The sequence below is a fragment of the Cervus elaphus genome, chromosome 2 (genome assembly GCF_910594005.1).
Source record: "Cervus elaphus chromosome 2, mCerEla1.1, whole genome shotgun sequence".
Lineage (NCBI taxonomy): Eukaryota > Metazoa > Chordata > Mammalia > Artiodactyla > Cervidae > Cervus > Cervus elaphus.
In genome coordinates this window covers 20,746,377-20,769,817 of record NC_057816.1, presented here as the reverse complement: position 1 = coordinate 20,769,817, position 23,441 = coordinate 20,746,377, and the positions used below count along the sequence as shown (strand labels likewise).

Genomic DNA, 23,441 nt, shown 5'->3' with positions numbered 1-23,441 from the left:
AGAATCACTTCAAGCCTTCCCGTTCCTTTATTCTTTCATATAAATTGTTTATTCACTGTGTCAGATTCCAGGAATGGGCCAATTAGTATTTTTATTGGACTTACATTGAGTTGAGAGATTAATTTGGAAAGAATGGATGTTTTAATACTTTACAAAAATGTTATGACTCCATTTCTTTGTCTTTAAATGTATTTCAATAAACTTTACAAATCTTTTCCATATTGGTCAGTCACATTTTTTATGAGATTTATTCCTTAGCATGTCATATTTCTGTTGCTAGTGTAAAAGTTATTTTTATTTATTTTCTGCTGCGAAAAGCTTTACTTTTTCCATTTGGTTCAAAGCTTGAGAGAGGGCTCCACGCAGAAGCCCTGGTGTTAGCAGGGCTCCAAATAGGCCCCTGGGCTCTAGAGGCTCCTAGTCTTGCTTGAGGGTGAGCCTTTTGAAGAGATATTAGTCCAGTCGTGCCTGGGGACCAGCCAGCCTGCAAAGGTTGGTCAGATGGTCCCCTGTCTTTTTGATGAGTTTCACCTCCTTAACTAGGAAGTGGTTCTCCAGGAAGTCACAGATGTGGGGACTTGTGACAGAACCCAGACCATGCAGATCCAAAATGGCCTGCTCTAGGTTCTTCTCCAGGAGAAGGGCGGCTTCAATAGTGTCCTGGGTTTTACCCACCTCGTCTTGAGACAGCTTCTGCACCTCCAGGAAGAGGGCGCGGCCACTGCGCTGGCTTGGCATTTTCAAGAAATGCTCGAGGGTCCTCGCGCTTCTCCTTGGCCAATTTGCGAAAGAAATGGCCCACACCCTCCAGAGCCACAATGCTGCGGTCCAAATAGAAGCCCAGAGAGAGGAAGGTGTACAAGGCCTGCAGTGTAAGTGACTGACAGCGACCACTACCTCGGTGTAATAATTCTGACCAATCTGGGAGCTCATGGTTGATCGGTAATAAGGAATTAAGCTCCAAAAATGGAGATGGCTGGTCCTGGTGATTGTGGACAGCTGAGTGACTGATTCTGAAGGCTGCCACTGAAAAAAATATTGGAGGGTGGTGGGAGGCTGGAGCAAGGGGCATCCTTGGGTCTGTTCTGTCCAAGCACTGTTGAAGCAAGAGACGGATCCGCGAAACAGTCGAGGGAACTACAAATTATTTTTAAATTATATTTTTTATCTGTCACTGGTGAGCTTCCCTGGTGATTCTGCCTGCCGATGCAGGAGACACGGGTTTGATCCCTCGGTGGGAAAGATCCCCTGGAGAAGGGAATGGCTACCCACTCCAGTATTCTTGCCTAGAAAATCCCATGGACAGAGGAGCCTGGAGGGCTACAGTCAGACACAACGGAGCGACTAAACAACAACAACAAGAGGTGAAGACTACAAAACTGGCTGAAATAGATTTTTCAGTTTGAATTCCTGAATCATGTAGGCAGTATCAATCTGAATTCTAAACCTGAATGGAAATTGACCTGTGATTACAAGTTTTCAGGATTTTTCTTCCCCCTTCTCTCCAGAGCCAGATGTTGAGGCAGATAAGTTTCCTAAACATCTTGTTTCCTCCAGTGGGACAGCTTTTAAAAAAAATTTTAGGTAGTTGGCCTTTCATTGAGGCGGTGGCCCTTTAGAGATGTTGCAGAGAAATTATAATTTTTACATAGCAGTCTCTCTAGCCCTCCTGTTTAGAGACCTGTTGCTTTCTCTCTTCACTCAGCAGCGGCCTCCACGAGGGCGGGCCAGCACAAGGGGATCAAGAACACGGAAACTCGAATTACGAGGGCGGGCCAGCACAAGGGGATCAAGAACACGGAAACTCGAATTAAAACGCTGGATGGGAGCAGGTCCCACGAGTCTGAGCTCCTAGGCTCCTTAGCGCCGGAAGAGCCCCCGGCTCTGGGCGCGAAGCACGTCGGGAGTTGCAGTCGCCACCCTTGGTGGAGGTGGGAGGAGCTTGTGAGGAGGGGTGGGGCCGCGGCAGGGCTTGCGCAGGCGCACACCTTCCGCCCGGCAGCATGGCGGAGCTAGCGCATCAGCAGAGCAAGAGAAAGCGCGAACTGGACGCCGATGAGGCGGAGACATCCAGCACAGAGGGAAAGGAGGAGGGCGTTGGGAATGGTACCTCTGCCCCTGTCCGCTTACCTTTCTCCGGCTTTAGGGTGAAAAAAGTGCTGAGGGAGTCTGCGCGGGACAAAATCATTTTCCTGCACGGGAAGGTACCAATAGGCAGTTCTGGGGAGGGGATATGGAAGGGGATGACCCAATCGTCGCCTCGGAGGCGGATTTTTTTTTTTTTTTTTTTTAATAGCTTCTTCGGAAAATACCAATCGCATTCCTGGGACGGGGGAGGCAGAGTGCACTAAAATGCATCCGCGGGTTGGTTCGTGGAGGAGACAAGACTATCCGTGAAATTAACTAAGGGAATTAACACGCGTAGGGCTAAATTTCCTAATTCCTCTTTTACTAAAATAAAGAACTAACACCAGTGGAGTGTATTGCCGATTAAAAATCACATGTTGAAGTCCCTAAGCATTCATTGTTAATTCATTAAACCTGTAAGATGCTAGTGAAAGTGAAAGTGTTAGTCGTTCAGTCCTGTCCGACTCTTTGCTACCCCATGGGCTGTATCCCACTAGGCTCCTCTCTCCATGGGGTTCTCCAGGCAAGAATACTGGAGTGGGTTGCCATTCCCTTCTCCAGGGGATCTTCCCAATCCAGGGATGGAACCCACCTCTCCTACATTGCAGGCGGATTCTTTACTGTAAGATGGTAGTTCAGTTCAGTCGCTCAGTGGTGTCAGACTCTTTGCGACCCCATGGACTGCAGCTCACCAGGCTTCCCTGTCCATCACCAACTCCCAGAGCTTGCTCAAACTCATGTTCATGGAGTGGGTGATGCCATCGAACCATCTCATCCTCTGTCAGAAGCTAGTAAATGTTGCTGGGTGGTCTTGTTCATCCAGGTCCCAGGCAGTGACATAGAGACTGTGGGAGGTTTGATCCTTGTTCTACAGGACTCCACCCCAACAGGGGAGACAGTTTATTCAAATGCTGGTCCAGTTATACATGTTATGAGCTGACAGGCCAGCACTGATCTAGGTACAGGAGACCTGATGAAAATTACTATCATTGATCTAAAGGAGTGTGCAGTATCTTCCAGTAGACAGACACCGCTGGCTCAAATACTGTGTGCTCAGCTTTCTAGCAGGGGCTGAGGAGAGACTGAAGACCACCCCAAGAACTAGTGAGGAGGCCGTCTGAGGGTTCTCCAGAACTCCTGGCAAGAGCTTTCACTTTTGGGAGCTTGGGGGAACCTGTCTGAGGCATCTGAGCCTGTCTCTGTGTCTCATTTTTTTGGCCATGCGGGATCCTAGTTCCCTGACCAGGGATGGAACCCACACCTCCTGCATTGGAGGTGCGGAGTCTTAACTACTCGACCACCAGGGAAATCACTGCATCTCTTGTTTTTTAGCGAGGTTCTGTCTGGTTCTCTAAGCCCACCTGTCTTTAGTCTGCGATGCCTGCTGAAGATTTTAGCCAAGAGAACCTTTGAGCTTGAAGCTAGTTGGGATACCCAAGAGATTCTACTTTCTGTTTCAACATTGACTATTTGTGTCGCTTCAGGCAAGTCACTTAATCTTCTCTAGACCTCAGATTCTTCATCTGTAAAATGGGGAGAATTTGACAGGCCTTGTGAGCCTAGAAGAGAAGATAGCAGAGAAGCTTTGCATCTTTCTGAAGAAGGATGCCACAAGGATTTGGGCTGATGAGATGTTTTCTCTGGGAGAGGAAACATGGGCACCTTTGGCTAGACTTCCCCAGAGGGAAGACTGCAGGGAAGGAAATCCCGAGTATTGGGATTGCAGAGTCCCTGGGAGCGTTTACATTTGCTCTCCGGGCCTCCCCTGTGATTCTGCCCCTGGGCCCACTGATGGTGTCTCCCCCGCAGGTGAACGAGGCATCTGGGGACGGGGATGGGGAGGATGCTGTTGTGATCCTGGAGAAGACGCCATTCCAGGTGGACCAGGTGGCCCAGGTCCTGAAGGGCAGTCCTGAGCTGCAGCTGCAGTTCTCCAATGATATCTACAGCACCTATCACCTGTTCCCTCCAAGGCAACTCAGTGGTAAGCTGGGGGTGGAGGTGGCTGCCTGCAGGGGGAATGTGATGGTGGGGAAATAGGGGAACAGTGGCCACTCCATTACAGATTTGCATGTTCAGTTGCAGTGGTTCCCTCTGAAAGGAGGCGGGAACGCTTGGCATTCTATGAAGACATTTTTGGTTGTCAGAACTGGGGAGTTAGGGTGTTGCTGGTTCCTAGAGGATGGAGGCCAGAGATGCTGCTAAATATCCTACAAAGCACCAGATGGGCCCCCATGACAAAGAAATGGCAGTAGTGTCAAGGCTGAGAAACCAGGCTCTAGCATGGTGTGCTTTGGGGCCGGAGTGTGATTCATAGGAATAATAGTAATTGTCCATACTTCTTAAACCCTTTCTGTTGTACTGGCCACCAGTCTTAAGTATTCTATATGTGTCATTGTATTTAATCTTCAGAGCAGCCCTGTCGTGGTAGGGCTTTACAGAGGCGGAAACTGAGGTTTGAGAAGGTTAAGAAAGCTGTCCAAGATCACACAGCAAATAAGTAGCAGAAAAACTCAGATCTTTAGTTGACCAAGGAGTTGCTTTCACCACGTGGCTATGGAATGAGCAGTGTGCTGGGTGCTGTAAGATCAGTTAGTTTCTGGAAGGAACTCACTGTCTAGGGTGGGGAGACAGGGAGTGTAATCGAGGAGGGACTTGAGAAGGGGAGGATTTCGTGAGTTAAGAAGCAGAGATTTTTGATCGTTTATGGTTGCCTGAAACACAAGACCTTGTAGTCAGCTGAAATGTGACGTGAGACCAGGCAGGCCTTTCCTGAAGAGGTTGGGGAGGCCAGCCTTTCTTCTGGAGGGAATGGCCTGAGCTGTGTTATGGGCAGGCCAACTGATGTGTACAGAGGTAGGGTATCACTTTTGATCTTTTGTAGTTTTATTACACTTGAACTGAGGGGGTAAAAAAGCAGACATTTGGGGTTTTTTTAACGATTTTTTTTTTGGCTGCCCTGGTTGGCATGTGGGAGATCTTAGTTACGCAACCAGGGATTGAAGTGGTGCCTCCTGCAGTATAAATGTAGATGCTTAACCACTGGATCATTGGGAAAGTCCCAGAGATTTGGTTTTGATCACAGTATTAATACTTTTTAATTTATTAAGAAGAAGAACTGATTCATTCTAAAAGACCCTGACGCTGGGAAAGATTGAAGGCAAAAGGAGAAGGGGGCGACAGAGGATGAGATGGTGAGATAACATCACCAACTCAATGGACATAAATTTGAGCAAATTCTGGGAGATAGTGGAGGATAGAGGAGCCTGACGTGTTACAGTCCGTGGGGTCACAAAGAGTCCAGCATGACTTAGTGACTGAACAAGAAGAGGAAGAATATTCCATGCCAAAAGCTAGACATGCTGTGAACTCTTTTCCTTTCGATGATGAGATTCAGGAGGCAGCTTTGTGGAAAGCCTGAGGGAGGCTAGTTGGCCTTGAAGGTTCCTTCCAGCCAGGAAATCCTGGGATCTGCTTTGCAACACAGGGCAGTCTTCTAATGTCCTTCTGCCTTTTTTTTGCCCTCCAGCATTTAGGAACAGCTTGGCTTTACAGATATCCTGCCACAGTCTTTTGGATAGGCGTAGTCTTTTCTGTATCCCCAAGAAAGGGTGCTGTTGTCCTTCGGAAATATATATGAACACTTGATGTGAGAGAAGCCAACCTTTCATGGCTGAAAGCAAAAACAGCCTGATCTTTTACTGAAAGAGGGTCAGGTTGATCTGTTCCCCTTGACGGAAATGGACAACTTTATTTGCTTTCTCAGGTGCTGACGTTTAAGCAAAGGTAGTGCTCAAGGTGAGATGGCAGAAGCGTGCCAGGGGACACTGTAGCTACCCAGGACTTGGGACAGCCACCACCTACAGGCTCTGGGGTCACCACTCTGCTGCGAGCCCTTCCTTCTCCTTCCCCTCTTCTCTCCCCATCCTCTGCCCAAATTCAGAAGGTTCTGCTCCACAGGTATACCTTGTAGAATTTGCAGCCTCTCCTTTTCATTTTATTTTTCCAACACATGTTCTTCTGTGGTGCTATACACAGTTGGTGGTGGCCGCTGCCCCTTCTTTCTGTTTTTGTCATTTTTCCCCCAAGATAAGCACTGAAAGAGACAGTGGGTTGTCAAGGTCACAGGTGTCTGTCCCCACTCAGCCCTCTGCATGTCACACTTCTTCCCCAGTGGTGTATGCTCTCAACTGTGAGCCTCAGGTTTTAGCTCCTCTTTTCTAGGGCTCACTCTCTTCAATTTCTATTTATTTTAATTTTTGTTTACTTGGCTGCACCAGATCTTAGTTGTGGCATATGAACTCTTAGTGGCGGCATGTGGGATCTAGTTGCTTGACCAGGGATCGAACTCAGGCCCCCTGCATTGGGAGTCTGGAGTCTCAGCCACTGGACCACTGGGGAAGTCCCTCATTGTCTTTTTAGCATAAACACAGAGACAGTGTGTTACACTTTTATCTTTCTGACTGAAACTATGCATGGTGACTTGGAAGTGGTAGCAGTCTGGCTCAGGGCTCCACCTACACCCCTCTCTCATTTCCTTGTGTACCTTATCCCTGGATAACATCCAGATCAGGGGTTGGCAGACCTTTTCTGTCAAGGACCAGAGGTAAGTATTTGAGGCTTCATGTGTCACTGTCACATGTTATTTTCTTCTTTTAACCTTTTTAAAAATAAAAATGCCGCTCTTATCTCACTGGATGCAGGAAAACAGGCCACAGGCCAGATTTGACGTTCTGGCCATAGTTTGCCAACTTCTGTTCCAGATTTTTCCCACCCACAGTGTGGTCTGTAGACTAGGAACGTTGGTACCACCTAGGAGCTTGTTAGAAACGCAGCATCTCAGAGCCTGCTCCAGACGGCAGAATTAAAATTTGCATTTTAGCAAAAACCCTAGGTGAGTCACACACACATGAAAATTGTTGAGAGGCACTGGTCTGTAAACACCATCTGTGTGGGGGTGATGTTCACATTTATTCCTCCATCTCTGACCTCTCCAAGAACCCCAGGCTCATACTGAAATAATCACCTACTTAGCATCTCCATTCGGTGGGCTCATGGGTACCTCAGAGGTGAATCGTGAGGATCCGATGGACTGTTTTTAGAGGCACCTGTGTGCGTGCTCAGCAGTGTCTGACTCTTTGTGACCCCATGAACTGCAGCCCGCCAGGCTCCTCTGTCCATGGGATTTCCCAGGCAAGAAAACGAGTGAGTTGCCATTTCCTTCTCCAGAGGATCTTCCCGACCCAGGGATCGAACCTGTGTCTCCTGCATCTTTTGCATTGGCAGGTGGATTCTTGACCTCTGAGCCACCTGGGAAACCCCCCCTCCCCTCCACCACTTAGCAAACAGCAACAATTAGAGGCACTCAGCACATGTGAAATAGTAGCCGCTATGACTGTCCTGACGTGCTGGGCCCTGTCCTGGTGCTGGGGCTCCAGAGATGAGTGACATACCATCTCTGCCCTCTCAGGCCCATTTGAGGGAGGTGTCCCCCCTCAAGTTAGTTGAAAAGGGGGAAGTAAAGCTGTCGGGGGGGTCACTGCCTGGATGTAGGGGACAGCGGTCCTTGTTGGTTGGAGCCTTGTCAGCCTCATTTCCAGTCCCCAGCAACCAGGCCTACATCAAACACTCAGTAAATGACCCCTGAAGAGTGGATCCCACAGACCAGCCCATTCTTTCTTTCCCACCCTCTGGGGGCCACGCATTCCACAGCCACCAGGGGGCAGCAAGGCCACAGTGTCCTGCGGCCGGCTCCTCTGGCCTTGGTCCTCAGGCTTCTTGGCCCCGCCTCTTGAATCCTAGTCACCAGCTTATTTCTGAGCTGGCTGCCCTCATGATCTTTTCTGGTATTTCTCCATTCTCTGTCCAGTTTCTTCTAGCCTGAGGATTTGCTATTTCCTCACTTATCTCTTCCAGGTTCTCAGCTGACCACAAGAGCCCACCATGGGCCCCCCCACCCTGTTGCCCTAGGAGAGCACTGGGGGTCGGAGTCCCACCCAGCCAAGCGCCCAGACTTCCCCGTGATGAGGCCAGGGGCAGTACGTGCTGTCTGAGTTTTCCTATGTAGTGCAGGGGTCAAGGGCGCAGGCACAACCAGGCTGGGATCCTGGCTTTGCTCTTTACCAACCATGAGGACTTGAGAGTGTCTGTATTCATCCAACAAATTGGGAAGTTGTTGGCCACGTGACATGAAGAGCTGACTTATTAGAAAAGAGCCCGGTGCTGGGAAAGATTGAAGGCAAAAGGAGAAGGGGGTGAGGATGAGACGGTCGGATGGCATCACCAACTCAACGGACATGAATGTGAGCAAACCCGGGGAGATAGTGAAGGTCAGGGAAGCCTGTTGTGCTGCGGTCCACGGGGTCGCAAAGAGTCGGAGACGACTCAGCGACTCAACAAGAACTGCGCCTGGTGCCAGGGGTGCGCCTGCGGGGATCAGATAGTGTCTCCTTTGGGCTCACGGGGGGAAGGCAGACGGCAACAGGGAGACGCACGTCCACACAGCCCAAGAACAGGAAAGGGGCTGCTCGGGCCGCAGGCCAGGAACTCTGCGGACATGACCCCCATGCTGGGGCCTGAGCGATGGAAAGAAACCAGCTGTGCAGAGAGCTGCTGAGGGGGTGGGGAGAATGTTCTGGGCTGAGGCCGCAGCACGTGGTCTGGGGGAGGAAAGAGGAAGGGAGAGGAGGCCCCTGTTTCAGGAGCCTGGTGGGCGGGTGCTGACCAAGGTGTCTGAACCCAGATGAGGCTGAGGAAGTCGCTGCAGTTATTTTCTTGTTAAATTAGGTTAGCGCCTGAACCTACGTCAGGATAAGACAGAAAAGGGCATTGTAAAGTTTTTTAACCTTTACCCACAGTGAGAGGATGTATTTTACATTTTGACCCAGAACTGGGAAATAAATATACGTGAATCCAAGGGAAAGAAAAAGTTCACAAAACAATGCCTTTACATTGTGCGACACTCTCTAGTATACTCATCTTCATTCCAGTCTTGTCTGTTTCCTTTTTTAAAAAAAAAAAAAATACTGGTCTTAACCTCCTAAATTAATTTCATCACCACTATTGTGGTTTATGACTCACTGGGATAAGGTATATTAAGCCCTTGGCACAGTGGCATATGGTGTGTATTCACAAACGTTTGTCATCTTTTATTGTTCTTTTCCCACCTCTAAAATTATATGAGCCTTAAGTGGAACAATATACGTAACATATGGAGAAATGCCTGGCTCTGACCGTAGGTGTGTTTCCTTTGTTCTCCCGTGGCCATGTGGCCGGTGTGAGGACCGAGCGGGCCAGGTGGCTGGGTCCAGGCAGGTGGAGGCGGGGTCCCCTCCTGCTCTCGCTCTCAGGCTCCATCCGTGGCCGTCAATGGAGCCCTTTCATCGAGAGCTGTGTTTCCTGTCCTGGGGAAGAAGGGGCAGACAGTAGGGAGAAGGGTGTGACTCAGTAATCCAGACTGCCTCAAAGAAGGCCATTGTTTTTCTGCTGCTGTGGGGCAGGGGGGGTGCGTGGATCTCACGTTCAGGGCAAAAGGCTTCTGTGAGTGAGTGAGGCCGGGCCACGGAGAGAGGGATCCCGGGAATCGCAGCATCTCGTGGCTGTAGGGAGCTCCCGGAACTCTAGCCCGTATGTTCCGTCGTGTCCAATTCTTTGCGACCCCGTGGACTGTAGTCTGCCAGACTTCTCTGTCCATGGGATTTCCCAGGCAAGAAGACTGGAGTGGGTTGCCATGTCCTCCTCCAGGGGATCTTCCCCACCCAGGGGTTGAACCTGCGTCTCTTGCATCTCCTGTATTGGTGGGTGGATTCTTTACCACTGGCTCTACCTGGGAAGCCCCAGGAACTCTTAGCTACTGGCCTGGTGTTCCTCCTGTGCCCTGTGCAGAGGCAAAACCCAGGCTCTGGAGAAGGAGCACTTTAAAGGGCCAACGACTCCTGGAAGAGTTTTCCTGGCAGCATAGAAGAAAACTAGGAAACAGTCCGGATAGCAACTGACAATAGAGTCTGTAAGTAAATCCTGCATGGACTACTTCTCCATCCAGTGAACGCTGAGGAGCTGCGGCTCCATACACTCTTCCTGAAGGATGACTTCCCTGCTCCTGCCTCCACCCCCACCCCCCTCCACCCCTCCCACCCCCCTGCCACCCAGAGGGCAAGACAGAAAGTTTGAGTTGCAAGATTCCGATTAGATAAGGTTGAAAAACAGAACTAAACAATACACTGCTTAGGATGCACACAGGCCTCATTAAACTAGGAAGATAAAAAAAGAAATGATCAACCCCTAATTCAGCAAAATGATTATCCCTATTGGGGGTGACACAGAGGTCAGGTATTATTTGTTTCTAGGGCTGTGTGCTCCATACACGGATGTTCCTTTAGGTCTTTAAACGGAATATATTTTGTCTTTATGGACATATATACGTAAAATATTTGTGTACTTAGCGACTGAATAACTCTCAACATCCGTACATGTGAGAGTTGGACTATAAAGAAGGTTGGGCACCGAAGAGTTGATACTCTTGAATTGTGGTGCTGGAGGAGACTCTTGAGGGTCCCTTGAGAACAAAGAGATCAAACCAGTCAATCCTAAAGGAAATCAACACTGAATATTCATTGGAAGGACTGATGATGAGGTTGATACTCCAGTTCTTTGGCCACCTGATGCAAAGAGCTGACTCATCGGAAAAGACCCTAATGCTGGGGAAGATTGAGGGCAGGAGGAGAAGGGGACGACAGAGGAAGAGATGGCTAGGTAGCATCACTGACTCAGTGGACATGAGTTTGAGCAAACTCCAGGAGATAGTGAAGAACAGGGAAGCCTGGCATGCTGTAGTCCATGGGGTCTCAAAGAGTTGGACACCACTTAGCGTGACTGAACAACAACATATATATGTGTGTGTGTATATATGTATACATATATGTGAACATAAAATGTTTGTATATGTGCATATACACATGTGTTAATATGTGCTGTATATTTCCCAATTAATTAAAAGCTGGCAGGTCCTTAGAAGAACTAAGAATATACCCTGCTACATTGTAGGCCTCTGCCCTCGTCCTCCAGTTTGGTTTCTAGTCAGTCTTGCTGAAAGTGAAAGTGTTTGACTAAGGCCCCTTCCTCCCTCCGGGTTTGGGGCACCAGAAGACTTTTGGTTCTGCTTCCCTTCTTCCCCTGTGGACGAGGGAGCCCCGTGGTGTGCGGTGCCCACTCGGGGCCGACGCGAGCGGGCAGAGGGGGATCGCGTGTGGTCCTCCTGCCAGGAGGACAGAGCTGGCACCAGGCTCTGTGGCTCCACTCCAGCACAGACTGGCACTGGCCTCTCACCCATCCCTTTGGGTGTCCTTGGCGGCCCTCCCAGCCTAGCTGAGCCAAAGGACAAGCGCTATCTGAACAGTGACCAGCAGAGGAAGCCTGGCCAGACAGGTCTCGGCTGGCCAGCCCGGAGCAGGGTGTGGAAGGGCGCCGGCGTCATCAACACAAGACATAGTCCAGGCTCAGGGCCAGTGGGCACCACCAGGCCAGGTCTTGTAATTGCTCTGAGACTTAGTTTCTCTGAATGAAAGTCCACATCAGGGGGCTTCTATGTCACAGGAGCTTGGAGAACCATCATTTCTCAGCTTTGAATGGGACGCAGAGGAGATTTTATTTCTGTGGTTCTTAAAAGCGCCTCGGGGCTTCCCTGGTGGCGCTAGTGGTAAAGAATCTGCCTGCCAATGCAGGAGACGTAAGAGATATGGGTTTGATCCCTGGGAAGATCCCCTGGAGAAGAAAATGGCAACCCACTCCAGTATTCTTGCCTAGAGAATCCCATGGACAGAGGAGCCTGGAGGGCTGTAATCCATGGGGTCACAAAGAGTCAGACATGACTGAAGCGATTTAGCACAGATGGTTGTTAAAGTAGCCCAAATCATCAGAATTTCGAATTTCGAATGCAGAGTCTGGACCTACTAAATAAGAACGTCAGGAGTAGGCTGGGGCATTTAACAAAGTCACGCAGTCACATGGTCAGATAATCAAATGGTGCTGAGGCTTATCTGGACAGACAGGCTCTAATACCACTCTCCCCCACCCTGGTTCTGCCTTCCGGAAGTGACTACCATTAAGACAATTTCTTGGATTTAGTGCTTCTAGTGATTTCTTCCAGACACATAATTGAATAATATGCTTATGCAACTCTTCCTTGATTTATCAGATTTTGATGTTGTTAGTTTCCCACAGTGGAAGATGGAAGCCTCCTTTATATTTTCCTCACCCTCCTCTCCCTCCTTCTCCCAGTTTTTGATATTTATATTATTATTTCAAGTTATTGTTGTTGTTGTTTAATTGCCTTTGGAATCCTAAATGTATTGAAATCTTTAGTCCTTATTCCACATACTCTGGGCTTCCTTGGTAGCTCAGCTGGTTAAGAATCCTCCTGCAATGCAGGAGACCCCAGTTTGATTCCTGGGTTGGGAAGTTCCCCTGGAGAACGGATTGGCTGCCCACTCCAGTATTCTTGGGCTTCCCTGGTGGCTCAGCTGGAAAAGAGTTCGCCTCCAATGTGGGAGACCTGAGTTTTATCCCTGGGTTGGGAAGATCCCTTGGAGAAGGGAAAGGCTACCCACTGCAGTATTCTGGCCTGGAGAATGCCATGGACTATATATAGTCCATGGGTCACAAAGAGTCAGACAGAACTGAGCGACTTTCACTTCCACATACTCTTTAAGTTGTATCACTCTGTCGGGAAATATTGAAAAGCCTTCCCTTCCCTTCCCGGCACTTCTATACTTTGCTGTCCGTCAACTTGTCTGTCAGCCGTACTTGTATTTTCCAGGCGGTCCCAAGACACGGGGGCAAACCACTTATAGCCATCCGGTTTTTAACTTTCAGTTTAGTATTCAGTTGGGCTTTCCTGGTGGCTCAGACAGTAAAGAATCTGCCTACAATTTGGGAGACCTGGGTTTGATCCCTGAATGGGGAAGATCCCCTGGAGAAGGAAATGTATTCTTGCCTGAAGAATTCTACAGATAGAGGAGCCTGGTGAGCTACATGGAGAAGGGAATGGCAACCCATTCCAGTATTCTTGCCTGGAAAATCCCATGGATAGAGGAGCCTGGCGGGCTATAGTCCATGGGGTCGCAAAGAGTTGGACACGACTGAGCGACTAACACTTTCACTTTCATAGTATTCATTTATGTGAGATTCGTGACACTTTATAATAAAAAAGACTCTATGTTAGATGGTGGTGCCCAGCTGTAGACTAAGATAAATGTTCTGAGCGTGTTTGGGGTAAGTTAGACTGAGCACGAAGCTCGGTAGGTTAGGTGTTGCAAATGCATTTTCGACTTAACGATGGGTTTATCTGCATGTAACCCCATCGTAGGGTGAGGAGGATCTGTACTCTGTTTTTGAAAGTACCTAGTCATTTAATAATTTGTTGAATGGTATTTCCTTTTTTCCTTCTGGAAGTTTTGTTTCCGGAATGCTTTTTCCTGGCTTCAGTCTGGAGACCTGGTTCTTGAGGCATGCCTCAGACTCATAACAGACTTCCCTCCACAGCTTTCCTGGGTTAGAGCCACTGTCTGTCTGCTGGGAGTTTTGTCTTTTTCATTTTGGTTTTACCCTGGTTTAGCTGAAGTGCAGTCCTTGTTTACTTAAAAAAAAATTTTTTTTTTTTGGAGTATAGTTGATTTACAATGTTGTGTTGGTTTCAGGTGTACGGCAAAGGGAAATCAGTTGTGCATATCCATATCTCCACTCTTTTTTAGATTCTTTTCCTATGTAGGTCATTCCAGAGTGTGGAGTAGAGTTCCCTGTACTATACAACGGGTCCTTAGTAGTTAGCTCTTTATATATAGTAGTGGGTATTCGTCAGTCCCAGTCTTCCAATTTATCCCTCCCTACCCTCACGCCCTGGTTGGTTGTTCCCTGCATCTGTGACTCTGTTTCTGTTTTGTAGGTAAGTTCATTTGTACCCTTTTTTAAGATTCCACATATAAGTGATGTCATCTGTGACTTAACTTCACTCAATATGATCATTTCTAGGTCCATTCATGTTGCTGCAAATTATATTATTTTGTTCTTTTTTATAAAATGCATTCTTAAGTACGTTCTCACAAAGAATAAACAGGAGGAAAACTTTGAGTCTTTTGTTTTGCCCTCACTTTTAATTGATGATTCGACTGGGTACAGAATTTGAGTTTATTTCCCCTGCAAACATCAGATGCATTCATCTCTTGTCTTGTGGCATCCATCGTTGCTCGTAAGATACCCCATGGATTGTTGCCCGCCAGGCTCCTCTCCGTGGGATTCTCCAGGCAAGAATAATGGAGTGGGTTGCCACGCCCTCCTTCAGGGGATCTTCCCGACCCAGGGATTGAACCCGTGTCTCCGGCATTGGCAGGTGGATTCTTTACCACTGAGCCACCAGGGAAGCCCAATAAGATATCGAGCACCAGTTTAATTCTCATTTCTCTGTAGTGAACTTCATTTATTTGTTGTTGGATTTTTCTGTTTTGTTTTGCTTTATTAGTTTCCTTCTTTGGAAGCGTATAAGATGGCCTCTGTCTTTTGTGTACTGGGGTTTTGTAAGGCTGTGTTCGGTGAGACCTTTCTTTTTTCATTGATTCTGCTGGGTACTTTTGGACCCTTTCAGTTTAAAGTGTTATGTCAGCCTTTCACTCTGAACATTTTTTCCTGTTATTTCTTTGATAATTTCCTTCTCTCCGTTTCCTTCATTTCCTCTTACTTGAAATCCTGTTAGTTGTTAGACATCCTAGATCGGTCCTACGTGCTGCTTCTGTCCTGCCCCCGTTCCCATCTATGTCTTTCCTTTCTGGAGTCTCGTGGATGGTCTTAACATTGTCCTCCAGACCTCCTAGTAAAGGAGCCTCATTTGGGCTCCTTTTAATTTTTCTCCCTCTGGTCCTCTGAGTCTTTCATTTTCATAGCATCTTGCTTTTGCTTCACAGAGGCCAAGTTGGGTTGACATTCTCTGACATACTAATTAGAATTGTTTTAAAAATTATCTCCTGACCCTCAAATGTTCCCGTTTCCTCTGGGATCTGGTTCTGGTTGTTTATTTTGGTCATTCTTTTTCAGACGGCTGGCTTTCCCTTAGTGTCTGGTGAATGTTAGTTCAGTTATATTTATTTTTTTTAGGTTTTAAATTTTTTTTTGGCCATGCAGTACAGCTTGTGGGATCTTAGTTCCCTCAGTAGGGATTGAACCTGGGCCCTCAGCCGCAGAAGTGCAGAGTCCTATCTGCTGGGCTGCCAGGAAAGTCCCAGTTCATTTGTGTTTAAAAATGAAGAACCAGGCTGATAGTCTGGCAAACTGAGTTAGGTCTATTGCCACCATAGGTCTCTCTTGGACGGCTAGCTGTGTAGACAGAGAGCAGGGCTTGCTGGCCTTGCCTGAGTTTGGAGGTACCAGCCCACTCTGCAGCCTGTATACTCTCTAGTCCACCGTAGCTCATGGACCACATCTGGCCTGCTTCCTTTTGTGAGGTCTGTGAGATAATTGTGGTATTTACATTTTTAAAGGGTTAGTTAAAAAGAAAACAAAGAAGAATGTGCCAAAGAAGCTGTATGTAACCAGCAATGCCCCGCAAATTGACTGTCGCTCTTTGTACAGAGAATTCGTCTACCCCTGCTCCAGTCAGTTCAGTTACTCAGTCGTGTCCGACTCTTTGTGAGCCCAGGGACTGCAGCACGCCAGGCTTCCTTGTCCATCACCAACTCCCGGAGCTTGCTCAAACTCATGTCCAACGAGTCGGTGATGCCATCTAACCATCTCATCCTCTGTCGTCCCCTTCTCCTCCTGCCTTCAATCTTTCCTAGCATCAGGGTCTTTTCCAGTGAGTCAGTTCTTTGAATCAGGGGGCCAAAGTACTGGAGCTTCAGTTTCAGCATCAGTTCTTCCAATGAATATTTAGGACTGGTTTCCTTTAGGATGGACTGCTTTGATCTCCTTGCAGTTCAAGGGACTCTCAAGAGTGTTCTCCAACACCGCAGTTCAAAAGCATCAATTATTCAGCGCTCAGCTTTCTTTATGGTCCAACTCTCACATCCATTCATGACTGGAAAAACCATAGCTTTGACTATATGGACCTTTGTCACTAAAGTAGTATCTCTGCTTTTTAGTATGCTGTCTAGGTTGGTCATAGCTTTTCTTCCAAGGAGCAAGCATCTTTTAATTTCATGGCTGCAGTCACCATCTGCAGTGATTTTGGAGCCCAAGAAAATAAAGTCTGTCACTGTTTCCATTGTTTTCCCATCTGTTTGCCATGAAGTGTTGGGACCAGATGCCATGATCTTAGTTTTTTGAATGTTGAGTTTTCAGCCAGCTTTTTCATTCTCCTCTTTCATTTTCATCAAGAGGCTCTTTAGTTCCTCTTTTATTTCTGCTATAAAGGCGGTGTCATCTGCATGTTTGAGGTTATTGATATTTCTCCCAGCAATCTTGATTCCAGCTTGTGCTTCATCCAGCCAGGCATTTCGCATGATGTACTCTGCCTATAAGTTAAATAACCGAGGTGACAACATACAGCCTTGACGTATACCTTTCCCAATTTGGAACCAGTCCGTTGTTCCATGTCTGGTTCTAACTGTTGCTTCTTGACCTGAATACAGGTTTCTCAGGAGGCAGGTAAGGTGGCCTGGTATTCCCATCTCTTTAAGAATTTTCCACATTCTTTAAGAATTACCCTTGCTCCAGTCCGAGGGTTAATATCTTTGGAGCATAATCCTCTGTTTTCACCTGCATTAACTGCCTGCCCCTACCATGAAAGTAGGCAATGGATGAAGGTAGCTGATACAGCTCTTCTGTAGAGGGGCTCTTTATTATTTTTCTTTTTAAAGAAATATTTATTTACTTAGCTGCACCAGATATTTGCTGTGGTCTGTGGGATCTTTACTGAGGCATGTGGGATCCTTATTTGTGGTCTGTGGGACCTAGTTCCCTGACCAGGGGTCGAACTCAGGTGCCCTTGCATTGGGAGCATGGAGTCTTAACCCCTGGGCCACCAGGGGAGTCCCTAGAGGGGCCCTTAGTTGGTCCTGGTTTCCAGCTCTGATTCCTGTCCAGCCCTCTGTCCCTGCTTGTTCAGAGCCCACATCCTCTTCCGGGTTCGCGTGGGGAGGCTGGCGATGCCCTGCTTGTGGCCCTGATGGTGGTCCAGGCTGCAGCTTCCTTCCCTGTGGTCTCATCCACTCACACCCTGCCCCCCACTTCCTAACCTTGGGACATGAATGGCAGTCTCTCGTTTTCTGCTGCTTTCCCCTTCTTGTTCCCTCTTGTGGGCTTGTTCCTATTTGTATTTCATCATTGCATTGCAGTGGGTTTTTGAAACTGTCTGAGGATCACTGTTAAATAGGAAATGGGGGCCCTCCTCACATGTGTCCGTATGCCGGGTGGGGCTTAGGCCACAGAGATGTTAGCCCACTGAGGCCACAGCCAGATGGAGCCCGTGTTGGTGAGCTGAGACAGACGCTGCATTTCTCCCGCACTCTCTTGCACACACAGTGTCCTCCATGCTCGTGCACAGAGGGCGGGATGCCGGCTCGACATGGCCGGATCCGTAAGGTTGTGAGACCTGGGTCCCTCTGACCTTGCGTTTCTGCCTCCAGGGGCCTGACTTAGACAGTCACTCGTACACGTCAGGAAGAGCGGGCCAGGGTGTCCATTGTAGCACTGTTTGTGATCGAAAAATGAAAAATAAGAGCAAAAACAATCTAAATGGCCCTGTATGTATGAAGGGGTTAATAAGGTGTGGTGTGTGCATACTGATTGTTACAACGGAGGAAGATGATCTCTCTGGACTAACGAGGGAGGGTTCTGAGGTCACAGGTAACATAAAGGGTCATCCCTTTTGTGCTTAAAAAACACCTTTATATATATGTTCATATATATCTACATTCATTAAATGTCTACATTTATTCTACAAGAATATCTACATTCATCCATCAAAAGGCTGGAATAATGAGCACCCTCCTAATATTGGTGATTTCCTCAAGGCAAAGGATTGGGGGCTAGACTTCTGAATTATTTGAGACTGTACTCCTGTGATGTTCTGATAGAGATTGTTTAGGACGTTAACCTCATCCCCAGACAAACTAAACAAAGAAGCAGAGCAAAAGTTTCGCCTGGGGACGCCTCTGGTGATCCAGTGGTTAAGACTCTGCACTTCCACTGCAGGAGCTGCAGGTTCAGTTCCTGGTTGGGGAAGAAAGATCCCACATGCCGCGTGGTGTGGGCAAACAATAGTAAAAATTATTTTTAAAAATAAATCAACCCCAAAGATGAGGTGGAACTGGGGCCTCTGGCTGTGTCTTTACTTCACAGCCTGGATGCTTGTCAGTTCATCAACAAGTGCTCTGTCCTCCCAAATACACTCACTCCAAACTCTGGAGGTTCTTCGTACCTGCCTACAGTGCCGTACCTGGGAGATGATGGTGAGGAGCAGGTGGCCATGGAGGGGTGATGCTGGGATGGTATGGACTGTGCCGAGGCAGCGCCTCCCACACTTGGAGACGGGGAGGCAGGTGGGGGCAGCAGTGTGGACAGGGCAGCAGAGTGGGCTCCTGGCATTAGCTGGGCTTTGAAATGGGGCTGCTACTTCTCTTTTTTGTTAAAAAAAAAAAATTTTGTTTGGCTGCGCTATGCCTTATTTGCAGCGTGAAAACTCTTAGGTATAGCATATGGGATCGAGTCTCCTGACCAAGGATCGAACCCAGGGCGCCCCCACCCCACCCTCCGCTGCATTGGGAGCGTGGAGTCTTAGCCTCTGGGCACCTGGGAAATCCAGAAAGGGGCTTCATTTTTTTAAAAAATATTTACTTTTTATTTGCCTGCTGCTGCTAAGTCACTTCAGTCGTGTCCAACTCTGCAACCCCATAGACAGCAGCCCACAAGGCTCCCCCATCCCTGGGATTCTCCAGGCAAGAACACTGGAGTGGGTTTGCCACTTCCTTCCCCAATGCATGAAAGTGAAAAGTGAAAGTGAAGTCGCTCAGTCGTGTCCGACTCCTAGCGACCCCATGGACTGCAGCCTACCAGGCTCCTCCGTCCATGGGATTTTCCAGGCAAGAATACTAGAGTGGGGTGCCATTGCCTTCTCCACCGGGTCTTAATTGCAGCATGCAGGATCTTTAGTTGCAGCTTGCAAATTCTTGGATGTAGCATGTGGGATCTAATTCCCTGACCAGGGATTGAACCTGAGTCTCCTGCATTGGGAGCACAGAGTCTTAGCTAATGGACACCTGGCAAGTCCTGAAAGAGGGCTTCTTTAATGGAGCTGGGGAAAGGTGAGTGAGCCACAGGAGTCTCTCTTGGTCAGTAGAGGCCACCGAAAGATGGCCGAGTTCTGCTTTTCTCCCTGGGTGCTTCAGGGCTTCCGACACCAGCGAGCCAGGGCCCCCTCTAGGGCTTGGAGGGACAGTGGGATCAGAGCAAACAGAAACTCGAAGATGGGAAGTCTACCACCCGAGTAGAGTTCTTGACCCGGAACGGGCTCTGCCTTCCTCTCGGCTGTCTCACTGGCCTGTACTCATCCCCTCTGCCAGCTCCGCTCCGAGAGCCCGTGAGTGCAGCCTCCTGTGTGCCCCCGTCTCCTCCCCGCACAGGCTGGAGCAGAAGCCTCTGTTCAGTTCTCTGTTTAGGCTTACGGCTTCCATGAGGCTGGGAAAAGCTGTTGTGTTCAGAGCCTGTGTAGAAGCAAATAGAGCCCAAGCGCCTGAAATGTGGCCACCACCAGGAGGCCTGTGTGTTCTTGTTCCCTCTCTCTCAGAGGGGGCAGGGCGCCAAGACTGTGGCCGTCTTCAGACTCGAGTCAGCAGAAAGTCCGCTCTCTCGGGGCCAGTGGGCGAGGGTGGATTACCCATGGGATGGCTGCTCCACTTCAGACTGGGCGGCCCGGTTCTGATCCCTGCTTCTCCGTGCGTGATGGCCTGGAGTTGCGGTAGCCCCGACTCCCAGGAAGGCCTGTGCCCGTGGCCTTCTCCTCCCTTCACGCCAGCACTCAGGCTGCCCTGAGGCTTGGCACCCTTGCGCCTCTCAGAGTGAAGCCGGGTGATGCCTTTAGACGGGAAGTGGAGATCGAGGCCGTGTTTTGGGACTCCTGAATAGTCAGTCTAATAGCTCTTATAGGGCTAGTCTGCTGGACTGCAGAACGGTTTCTTCCTGCCTGTGGGGGAGGGGGTCTCGCAGCTCTAAGACCAGGACTGCTGGTTGGCAGTTCCGTTACCTCGTTACATAGCAGGTCTCTCCCTTCTGTACAGAGGGACCTTTGTGGTGTACCATCCTGCTGCAGCCGCCCCATCCCCGAAGGATGTAACCCCTGGGGCTGCATCTAGAGTCACTGAGTTTGTGGCCTGGGCCTTCCGGTCTCATCAGAGCCCCCTCACGACCCTCCCGGGCCTGGGAGGACCCAGGAGGGGGCAGGGAAGGAAGTTGCCAGAGCCAGGATCTTGCTACCATCAGCATCTGCGTCTTCCCCGTCTCCAGCGGCATCTCTGTGCTTTTCGCTGAGACGGATAATAAGCAGTTTGGAGGTTTGCTGTGGGGTGGTTGGAGCTTCCAGTTAGATCCCGACCACGCCCTTCGGCCCTGTTTATCCTTGATCCGGACGGAGGTCTTTTCAGGCCTCACTTGAGTACTTCCAGCATCCCCCAGTGGGGGACAGTGCACACCCCGCCCCAGGCCTCCTCTGGCCGGCTCTCTGCTCACCATGATGCCAGGACTGAGGAACGCGTCGTCCAGCTGGGGGAGGTCCCTAAGAGGAGGAATGAAGCTGGCAGGTCCTATGAGACCCCCTTGCCGGCCTTCTCTTGGGGTGCTCCAGCGCGGGGGAGCCCTGCCGGCCCAGGCCTGCAGCCCATGGCCCGTGAGGCTCTGTGTGGCTCCTGTGCAGGGAGGGGCAGGGTGGGCTTCACACCCCACTCACGCTTCGTCCTTGCCTCTCCCCTGCTCCCTTGGGCCTGCACATCTGGGTCAAATAAGTTGAAACTGGCCCACGATAATGCAGGGGGAGCCGAAGCCACAGGCCTGGCCGTAGCAGTGACCTCATCGTGGAGAAGCCGGCAGCCGTGCTGGAGAGCAGGCTTGTCTGAACATGTGTGTGGGAAGGCGGGCAGACTGTCTGTGGTTTGCATTTTCATGTTTCATGTGCAGCAGCATTTTCCTGGGGATTTGGCTAAGCCCGCTCTGGCAGAGAGCAGGAAGGACAGCTGCAGTCTCCTTCCCAGAGCCCTGCCTGCCTCCCGTCTCCGAAAGAGATGGCCTTCATGTCTGGGCTGGGTGGCAGGGCTGGCTTCAGTCAACAGAGAAGGGCATTCAGAAGACCCTCACCAAGGTGTGCCAGCGACGGGCACGCCGGCCCGCTCCTCAGGCTGTGGCGAGAGGGAGCGGGTGTGGACAGGGCTGGCTGCTGTCACTGGGGGCATGTTGCTGTGGCCCTTTCCACCGCCACAGCATCCCTGCAGAGAAGGAACGGCTGCCCTGAGTCCCACAGGGGCTGCGACCACCCCGCCCCAGGCCTCCTTCCCCACCGTCCAACGCCGTCAGCCTGGGAGGGGGCCAGGGCGCTTGGTACCACCCTTGGAAGTTGAATGAGTCATGGATCCCTGTTGTGAGTGGGGACATCCTCGCTGGTCCGTGCTCCCCTCTGGAGCCCGTTCCAGCCCCGCCTCTGGCTGCACACCCTGTGGGGGCCGCTCAGACAGCCCCCCAACCCTGGAGGGGAGCGTGCCCCCACGTCCTGCCCTCCCGGGGGCACTGTGGCCAGCAGCCCGTGGCCGGCCTCTGCTCGCACCGACGTCCTCCCAGACCTCCCAGTCTGCAGCTCCCATCGCTCTGGCTCCTTGCTGAGCTCTTCCGTTTTGCTGACAGCTCTTCCTGTGTCTCTGGGAGGGGCTGGAAGGAATCTTGTTTCTCCCACCTGACAGGGCTGCTTTTGGGGGAAAGTGGCGGCACCACAAGTTTCTCAGGAAAGGGCCTGAAAGAGGCTGGCCCTGGGGCAGGGAAAACCATCTTGCACAGAGGAGTCGGACTGCTTGGGTTCAGGTCTCAGCTCCACCCCTTGCCGGCTGTGTGGCCTTGGGCAACTTACTTAACCTCTCTGGGCTTCAGTTTTCAGGGGCAGCTTATTTTTCTGTTCTTAATAAATGTGTTATAAAGTGATCCATAATTGTTGTAGAAAATGGAAACAAAGTTGCTCAGTCGTGTCCGACACTTTGCGACCCCACAGACTGTAGCCTGCCAGGCTCCTCTGTCAATGAGTACCCTGAAAAACTAATTTTAAAAATTACAGTTACATTCAACTCGACTGCCCAGAGATAGGTCACATCTCAGAATATGTCCTGACTCTTTTGGACGGTTCTCTGGGTCCACTTGTGTGCAGTGGTGCACGCACACACTCTTGTAACAGTAGCTTGGCATAGTATATATCCTGTCGTGTAGACCGTGTTACAGTTCATGTTGGGTCTGTTTCAGGCACGGTACACCCAGTGCACAGAACAGCGTTTCTGCTCTCAGGGAGCTGATGTGCATGCAGTTGCAGGAGGGGAACATAAAGAACAAATAAATAGGCCAAGTGGCAGTAAATGGCCAAGAAGAAAAAATAAAGTATGAGGAGGGAGACGGAGGACAGGGACCTGGGCTTCCAGTTAAAAGCGGGCAGTTCAGGTGCCCAGCTGCTTCCTTTAAAACCCTCACTCAAAATGGCTTCAAAGGAATTGCCTTTAAATAAAATTAACCCATAAAGACTTGAAGGAGAGGAGACAAACCAAGGAAGCGAATGGAGGAGGAACTGGCTTGGCAGGCTGGAGAGGGGAAACCTGAGCCAGCCAAGTCCGCTTCACAGGACTGGTCATCGCTGGGGAGGTTAAAATGGAGGGCCTAGAGATTTTTGGTGTCAGTGGGGTCGTGGCACGGAAATGTAGAAGGTTAAGTAGAAGTCTGCAGATTTGGTGAACCCTGAGAGGAACCCTGCCCGCCCTCCCTCCGCCCACCTGCTTCTCTTCCTCCTCATTCAGTGCTGTCTGCCAGACCCCTACCTCCATCTGTGAAATTGGAAGAATCTTCTGGGGAATCTGAGCAGCCCAAGAGAAGAGACTTCAGCTCTCAGGGGCTCCATCACGTGCAAAGGAATAGCCTGATGGTCATGAAGCTCTCCCGTGTCAGCAGGCTTCCCTCCAGCATCTTCACACTCTAAAATATGAGTGAGCGGATAGGCCGGTTGGCCAGACTTTTGAGTAATGCCTCAGTTGAAAAAGAAGGAGCAAGGAAAAGGAAGCAAAGACAAGAAAGAGACTTGGAGGAGATAGAAGCTGTTCAGG

The 23,441-nt window shown here is 49.8% G+C and overlaps 1 protein-coding gene across 1 annotated transcript in view; it reads left to right on the top strand.

Moving 5' to 3' along the window:
- The first annotated feature begins 1,984 nt into the window (after positions 1-1,984).
- The window catches only part of DCPS (decapping enzyme, scavenger), a 44,573-nt gene continuing 23,116 nt past the window's right edge, over positions 1,985-23,441 (top strand). The window contains exons 1-2 of the mRNA XM_043873537.1: positions 1,985-2,204; positions 3,937-4,111. Of these exons, the coding sequence (XP_043729472.1) occupies positions 2,004-2,204; positions 3,937-4,111 (376 nt within the window). The 5' untranslated portion in view covers positions 1,985-2,003. The remainder of the gene's footprint in view (positions 2,205-3,936; positions 4,112-23,441) is intronic.